Below are 8202 nucleotides of genomic sequence, written 5' to 3'. Positions count from 1 at the left end.
AAATCTAGTGGTATACTTTTCATATGACATATAACACATATTTAATTCCATTCCGTGGAATTCGAATCAAACCAAATCAAATCCAGCCCCCATGAAAATTCCCCAGGGATCGCGCGTGCATTCACTCCCGCAAGGCCGTAATAAACAAGAGGCCGCGTAAACCACGGGTCGTCAAGCGCACGACGCCGAAGCGCGACGGCACGGGACGACATTTTCAAACCCGCTCGCTCGCTCGCTACCCTTTTCCCCTTGGGCGTCCACGGCTGGCCGGTTGGTGCACCTAGCGGGCGGCAGCGCGAAAATGACCCTCTTAGCCCCGGCGCGCTTATCCGCTCGGCCCGCCCCCCGCCACGAGCCCCGCCGGCTCCGCCCGTGATTCCCCGCGCCACGGGAGGGCAAAACCGTCATTGCCCGCGCCTCGCCCCCGGCTCTCCCTTTTTTCCCCTCCTTTTTTTGCCCAGCTCGCCTCGCCCCTCGTTTCGTTTCCCCACCTCGCCAAGTTTATCGTCCCTCCCTCCCTTCCTTCCCTCCCAAGCCTCGCCCGCCCGCCCGCGATCCCCACACGGGAGGCTCCCTCCGCCGCGGCCCCCCCCGCAAATGCTGCCGCCGATCATGGTGAATTCCCCTCCACTCCGTCCTCCCCCCTCCCGTCTTCCTCCGTGATTTACGAGGCCCCCGCCGGGCAGCGCGGGCGCCGTTCCTTCGTCCCAAATCGTCCGAGGCGAATTGAGTTTGCGGCTGCTGCGGGGATTTTTCCAGGGGTTTCCGCTGCGATTCCTCTCCGTCGAGGCGGCCTAGTGTGGGTTGCGTTTCGGTTTGATTAATTTCTGCCGCTGTTTCCAGCTCAGATCGGTTTCTCGGCCGAGTTGGGGATTTGTTTTACTTCTGGTTGCAATCCTCGAGGTGGCGTGAGGAATTGGAGAATGTGGCGTCCGCGCCACAGCTTTTCGGTTGTGATCCCGCGGCGTTCAGTCGCTGTGATCTACGGGTTTGTTAGAGTTTGCCTCGTTCGACGTTGCCTCCGCCTAGCCCTTCGGTTTGGGGATTTCGTTGCGATTCAACGGATTCCGCCGCAAATTGCGGAGGGGCCAACATCTCTCCCCGTCCGCATCGTCCTTCCGCAGCCCTGCCTGTTTTAAATGCGTTGGTTGGTACCTAATTTGTGGCCTTCTCCTCGAACCTTCCAGAGTAGATCTCTGGGCCTGCGCGCCAGAATGACTGTTCATGGCGCGTCGATTCGTAGTACCCTTCGCGCGGAAGTCATCTCCGCCATTATTTTGTTTTGATTGAGTGCCTAGTTTGATTTGTTTCTCGAGGATCCGTTTCGCTTTTGTCTGATAGTGGCCACTGTTCCATCCTTTATTTTGCTGCGTCCATCACGTGTTTCTTTGTTACGACTTCAGTTGGATGGGAAATGGTTAGTCGCTTCTGTCAAGTCTGTTGGTGATTGATGATATCTAACACAGAAACTCTGTTTGGCTCCAAAAAGGATAAACAGACTTTTTCCACGGCATGGTACAGGCTATTATTTGTGTGCTAGATTTACTTTCTTGGCTAGTTGGCTGCATCTGCTCATACATGGCCGTATGGCTAAATTGCTCGCTAATGGATGTGCAATGCTGTCTACAGTCTTGACAGTCAGATACTGAGACAAAATTTCTTTTACTACCTCTTGCAGATTTTTCGATGAACATGCTGGGGGGATCTGAAGATGGCTTCAGCGTGTCCACGCCGATGCATTGGATGATGCGTTGCTGAGTTTTACTGAAGCCGCAACAAGCATGTCAGTTGTGCAAATAATGATGCATAACCATTCATGCTCTGACACCCCCGTTTGGACCTTTCTTCTTCTTATGCAACCCTGTACTAGCGAACCTACTACCGTCATGAGCTTCAAAGGTGGTGCGGGTTCTACAGTCCTCGGTTTTGTTACTGTTCAGTGATTCCTGCCGAAGCCTCTGTCAGTGAAGTTAACGACCATGGAAAGGTGAGCTGTAATTATTTTTGCCCATTGTGTATTTTCTGGCTCATGAACTAGTTTCTGATGAGGCTTCATAATTTTTGCAGGTATAAAGTAATAAGGGAGATTGGTGATGGGACTTGTGGAAACGTTTTTAGGGCTTACAATATAGAAACAAATGAAATTGTAAGTGCAAACTTCTCAAAACACTCTGTTCTCTTACTCTCTTGTAACTTCTATGCTTCCACTGTATCATATTAGCCTTATTTTTCTGCTGTTTACCTAACCTGTATCTCTTATGCTGCTTCTAGCTATCAGAGATTAGCAATTTTATTATATATATTTTTTAATACGTTCAGGTTGCTGTTAAAAAAATGAAGAGAAAGTTTTACCACTGGGAAGAGTGCATTAGTCTGCGAGAAGTAAAGGTAATAATATTCTTCAGTAGTCAGTGTATCGGTGTATTTTGCATCTTGTCTTAATGGAGAACCATCCTTGTGCAGGCCCTCCAGAAACTAAACCACCCTAACATTGTGCAATTGAAGGAGGTGACGATGGAAAATCATGAGTTGTTCTTCATTTTTGAACACATGGTACGTATTAAGTTATTCTTCACAACGGTTTTACTGTTTAACTTGCCGAAGAACAATATTAATAACAATCCCTACCTGCGCTCTGGTATGTTCTTGTGGATTTTTGTAACAACCATTGTTGGCTACATGTATCGCAGGGATAATCACTAGTCTTGTAGTGCATATGCTAGTTGGCATTCACCAATATTTCTGACACTAGTCTGAATTTGATCATTAACGTCACTGTATTTACTTGGGTTAACTTTCCTTAATTTGTATGTGAGAAATTCATCTTATGTCGGCTGGGGCCTTTTGAGTTTTTAAACTTCTTTTCCTCTCTTGGACTTCTGTGCTACTCAAATGTAACTGATTTCTTCCTTCCAGGACTGTAATTTATACGATGTTATAAGAGAAAGGAGTGCTCCTTTCTCTGAAGAAGAGATACGGAAGTTTATGCTCCAAATACTGCAAGGCCTTGTGTACATGCATAATAATGGATATTTTCATCGTGACCTGAAACCTGGTAATTTGGTGGACTAAATTCTGTTTGAATGATGCTGCCTCTATACCAGTAAAATGACTAATCTAAGGGGAATTCTGTTCTTTCAGAAAATCTTCTGGTGACAAACGGTATTGTTAAAATTGCTGACTTTGGGTTGGCAAGAGAAGTATGCTCCAGTCCTCCTTACACAGATTATGTCTCTACCAGATGGTGAGTTTCTGTATGAAAAGGCCATGTTACTCTATTGGGTATGGGCCTAAACCTCACTTGTTATTTTCAAGGTACCGGGCTCCAGAGGTGCTGCTACAAGCTTCAGCCTACACACCTTCTATAGGTGATGATTCTGTCATTGGTTTAAGTTTATGCAAAAAAGGATTCCGTTTGCATTGTAAATTATTTTCAATTAATTTTTGCTTACTCCTTATATTTTTTTATTTGATCTTGTTTTCTACTCCCTCCGTTCCTAAATACTTGTCTTTCTAGACATTTCAAATGACTACTACATACGGATGTAACTACTACATACGGATGTATGTAGACATATTTTAGAGTGTAGATTCACTCATTTTGCTCCGTATGTAGTCACTTGTTGAAATGCCTAGAAAGACAAGTATTTAGGAACGGAGGGAGTAATTGTGTAACACATAGTAAATTCCATCTAACACGAGAAATAAATGACACCTTTTCATATTTCTGCATATGAAATCATTTGTTTGTTTAATCTTGTTGTGTCAGTATAGCTTCCCCATATGAGCCTTTATGCCTGAATGATATTGTCATTAATAAATATATGTGCTCTTTCACAGACATGTGGGCCATTGGTGCAATTCTGGCTGAGCTTTTTACACTGTCTCCACTTTTCCCTGGTGAAACGTATGTATTGATCTCTACTTTTCATAGCATAAATCTAGACGAGATTACTTGTATCGCTCTACCTTTCTAATATTTTATTTTATCATAGTGAGACAGATCAGCTATACAAGATATGCGCTGTGCTTGGGACCCCAGATCACTCCCTCTGGCCAGAGGGAATGAACCTGCCTCGTTCAAGTAGCTTCCAGTTTTTTCAGGTGAAAATGAGTTGTGTCTACATTCATTGGATGAAATGCTTTTGTGGTACTAATACTTATCATCTGTTCCAAAGATTCCGCCAAGAAATCTGTGGGAGCTTATTCCTAATGCTTCCCTGGAAGCTTTAGACCTGATCAAGGTACGGCAAAGAACCACTGTTTTTTTTTTCTGGTCTTGGAGCAAAGTTGTCCTTTGCGCGTGTAAAATTGTAGATGCCCCAGTTGATGTCCGTTCATTCTACTTACACCTGGCGTATAAGTATCAGTACTAAGGCTTATGTCATGATGTTTCTCTGTAATCTATAACATAGATTGTGATAGCTATGAGTTTGAATGCTGTGAATAATCCAGCTTCTGTCCTTGATGTTATTTATGTGGTAATAATTTTCCTCATTAACCTGCTACTCTTTTCTCATCATTTTAATAGCAACTTTGTTCTTGGGATCCACGAAGAAGGTCAACTGCTGAGCAAGCACTACAACATCCATTCTTTAATGTAATAATTTCCACATTGAGTTGTCTACGGGTACTTTGCTTTGCTTTTCTCTGTACCTTAGACTTTTGAGTGGTCTAGGTGCGCAAGTGGGTACCAAGACCTCTCCATGATTCTTCCTACCCAAAGATGAATGAGCCTAGTGAGTTGGCTAATCAAAATTCGTTTGCTAGGAAGTTAATACGAAAATCTAATACATTATGGTTTTTCTGATCGAGCTCCCACTTCCTTTTGTAGGAGCAACACCAAGGTTGGAACTGGACCTTTGGTGTTTTGGTAAAGAATCTGATGACCTTGATCTAACTCTCAGCCTAAAGCCAAGCTCTGTATCAGGTGAATTCCTTGGGTTATTATCTTGTGTGTACCATTGTTCGTAAACAGTAATCGATCATTGAACCTGTACATGGAACTTGGAAGGAATACCTTAACCTGCACTTCTGTAGTGTTGCTCTTGGGTGTTAATAGTTGAAACCGTATTAGCTGGAAACAAGTGTGATATACTACTAGTCAGAACATGATGATTACTGGCTTCAGAGTTTCTGTACAGCAAAACGGGATAAGATATTAAGCAAATTGATGTTGAAACAGCTTAAATGCATTCATGCGACAGATTTTTCTTTTCAAAGTAAAAAATATACACATGTGCTTAATGTGTTGTTTCCTCTGACTTATGTTCTATATTGTTTCCCTTTCTTGTAGATCTTGGTAAGCATGTTCCAGAACATAGAGAAGAGGTGAGAGTTACTCTTTGTGACATGGGAGTTAGATATTCGAGTGAAAAATCTAGTGTTTAAGCTAAACTTTTCTTGTCCTAACATGCAGGAAAATTTTCTATACCCAGGTTATGGGAATCCTCCTGTACAGCCAGGTACATTGTTTTCCGCTGTTATTAAATCTTGATTTGGAACTGTTCTCTATCTGTTGCGTACAAATATATGCATAGCGTACCACAACCAAGTGCATCATCATCTATCGGATATTTGTGAACCACTTCACACGGATAAAAATGAAGCGGAATTTCAGATTCAGTAACTAATCTGTTTGAATTCCTGTTATAAGAAACCACCAAAGTCATATATACTTGAATAGACTAAACTTTCCTGAAATGTTTAGATGCTTTGTAATCATTGCTATGATACAATCAATCATGGTTCTGTGTTGCTCAGACGTGGGTTGTTTGTTTTGTGAAAACAGGGCTGTGGCCACTCATGTCATCATCGCATCGCCCCTTGGGGGAAGCCCCGGCCATGCCATCCTGGCAACAGGCGTACATGGTTGACAGGTAAGCAGCTCACATATCTAAATCCCCAAATGCCTACTGCGAACTCTCCCAAAACCAGACCAGATTCCATGCCCACTCCACTCATGATTGGTTCCTTTGTTGTTTGGTGCTTTACTCAGCCAAGGCGCCACGCTGCCAGCTGCCGGAGGAGGAGGAGGAGGATTCCCGGGCTCTTCTCCGTTCGGGCTGTTCCCTCTACAGCCGAACCTCATGGAGAAGCGGTCGCTGGCGCCGGCGCCCATCCGGCAGGTCAATTTCTTCTGACCGACGACTGAATAATGATGATCCCTCCCGGGTTTGACAAGAGCAGCAGATCGTCATTATCATGATCCAGCGTGGGTTGGGTGCGTGGAGTTATTTTTATACGAGTGCTAGACTCGGACAATAAGCCGCCGTGGCGAGGCGTCGACAGCAAGCAGCAGCAGACCAAACAAAAAAATGTACATACATATTCGTGGTAGGTTGACAGTTCCTCATCGTGTCTGAGATTCTGTTACTCTGTACATACAAACAGTTTTGTACGAACGACCGTGGTTTTTCTCGATATATATTTATAATATCGACGAGTGAGTGAGTGATGGTGATGAAGATTCATGTCATATGGCCACACATGTGATTCTTTGATTACTGCATTTGGTGTCTCTATTTATGATGATATCTTGCTGCATCTTCTCTTGTGATTTTTTTATGGCCTTAATTGCGTGGTCGTGGTGGCGTACGCACTGCTTGGGCTGGAATGCAGTGGAAGCACGGATTTAAGGCAAGGAACTGCATTCAAGTGAAGTGACGACGTACACTATTACTAGCTTGTCGTACGAGGGGAGGGGGTGTAGCCGTGCAGGGCGTGGGCGCCTGCCGGCCGGACGTGACGACGGTGGAAAGAAAGGAGAGAGAGCAGAGGAGTAAAGGTCGGTTCTGACACCCATGTAATGTAATGTAACCTCAAGGAGCAGGGCCGGAGGTTGCGTGGCGGTGTCGTTGCTTTCTTTCTTGGCCCGCGCTGCACTGCTCCTGCTCCTGTGGGCTCCCATCCCATCGCAGTTCACAACACTACTTTGGTACGAAATGTTGTATACATACAGAGTGCTTAAGTGCTATTCTGAGCCCGAGCTCAGATGCTCCTGTTATCTGAGTCGTTCTTTACCTTCAAGATTCGCACATTGTAATGTCTTTCACAGTGTATTTTCATCAGTATCTGATGCTTTTTCACAGTACAGAGCCCACCCACCTACCGCATCTATTGTGACGCGCGTTATATACCGTCAAGGTGGCACAGACGGGCCCTGCAGGCCTGTGCCTCGGCTCAGACGTTACGGCCCAAACGGCCGTCATCTCACCCCACCTCATTTCCAAGTTCTCCTCTTTCTAGTAACTGACATAGTCCGAGAAAGAAAAGAGCGTGTCGAAAAAAGAAGAAAGAAAAGAGAGAGGAAGCGAAGCTGTTTCCTAGCTGGCCTTGTCCGGCCTGAATTGACCTGACCTGGCCACTGGCCAGGCCATCCAAGGTCACACCGGTATGGAAGCCAGCCGCTCCTGCAGTAAAGCTAGGGCTGCTGTCGCTGCCACCATTGATGCCGATGAGCCCGTGTCCCTGGCGACCTACTAAACTCGGCAGTGAATGTCACTGACACGGGCGTAAAGCTAGAACCAGCGATCGCCACCATTCCTCTTCTGTTTTTCCCAGCCAACAAAACAAGATTTTATTTAGTACTCCCTCGGTCCGGAATTACTTGTCGCAAAAATAGATAGAAATGGATGTAAGTAGAACTAAAATACGTCTAGATACATGCACTCCTACGACAAGTAATTCCGGACGGAGGGAGTACTTACTAGTACTATCACATTATTGATTTCTCCTCCGGGTGCGACTGGTAGTACTATGTTCTCCAGCAAAAAAGAAAAAGGGCAGGAAAATAGAACGTGCAGTTGGGTATAGCGGGGCGGGCCGGTAGTGACCGTACTGCCAAGCAAACTCTCGCGGGAAAGAAACGAGATACTAGTCCTCCTAGTGGCCGGTACGACGACGACCATCATCATCATCATCATCATCTCTTTGGTGTCTGTCCGTTACACATGATGGACCCTACTCACCCTGCCTCTCGTCTCTGGCCGGCTAAGGGCATGTGGTCAACACGGAAGGCTGACTGCTACTACCCGTGCCAATCAATCCCCACACCCATATCCCGCCCGCCCTCATGTCGCTATGTAGCATATCTATTGCTGCGTTCCGTGACACTGCCCGTTTGGTATCTCGTGCGTGACCAAGCTATCTTCCCTTCACTAAGAGGGAAGACAAAAAGTTTCAAAAAAAAAAAGGAAAAAG

At 45.4% G+C, this 8202-nt stretch overlaps 1 protein-coding gene across 1 annotated transcript; it reads left to right on the top strand.

Moving 5' to 3' along the window:
• Nucleotides 1–482: 482 nt before the first annotated feature.
• Nucleotides 483–6488, top strand: LOC119287424 (cyclin-dependent kinase F-3-like). Its single transcript, XM_037566965.1, has 18 exons — nucleotides 483–615; nucleotides 1679–1987; nucleotides 2068–2146; nucleotides 2320–2388; nucleotides 2464–2553; nucleotides 2917–3055; nucleotides 3142–3244; nucleotides 3316–3368; nucleotides 3841–3907; nucleotides 3996–4104; nucleotides 4179–4244; nucleotides 4532–4600; nucleotides 4679–4739; nucleotides 4835–4930; nucleotides 5297–5331; nucleotides 5420–5465; nucleotides 5792–5879; nucleotides 5999–6488. The coding sequence occupies exons 2-18, from the start codon at nucleotides 1980–1982 to the stop codon at nucleotides 6141–6143; spliced, it is 1323 nt and encodes a 440-aa protein (XP_037422862.1). The 5' UTR covers nucleotides 483–615; nucleotides 1679–1979; the 3' UTR covers nucleotides 6144–6488.
• The last annotated feature ends 1714 nt before the right edge of the window (nucleotides 6489–8202 follow it).

Source organism: Triticum dicoccoides, chromosome 4A, assembly GCF_002162155.2.
Source record: "Triticum dicoccoides isolate Atlit2015 ecotype Zavitan chromosome 4A, WEW_v2.0, whole genome shotgun sequence".
Taxonomy (NCBI): Eukaryota; Viridiplantae; Streptophyta; class Magnoliopsida; order Poales; family Poaceae; genus Triticum; species Triticum dicoccoides.
The sequence above is the reverse complement of the archived record's forward strand: the minus strand, read 5'-3'. Positions and strand labels throughout refer to the sequence as shown.

What these genes read in the sequence shown, in the direction of transcription:
- LOC119287424 (XM_037566965.1), top strand. An exon ending in CCCAAAGATGAATGAGCCTA is followed by an intron (nt 4,740 to 4,834) that starts GTGAGTTGGCTA and finishes TTCCTTTTGTAG; the next exon opens with GAGCAACACCAAGGTTGGAA. An exon ending in GAATCCTCCTGTACAGCCAG is followed by an intron (nt 5,466 to 5,791) that starts GTACATTGTTTT and finishes TTGTGAAAACAG; the next exon opens with GGCTGTGGCCACTCATGTCA.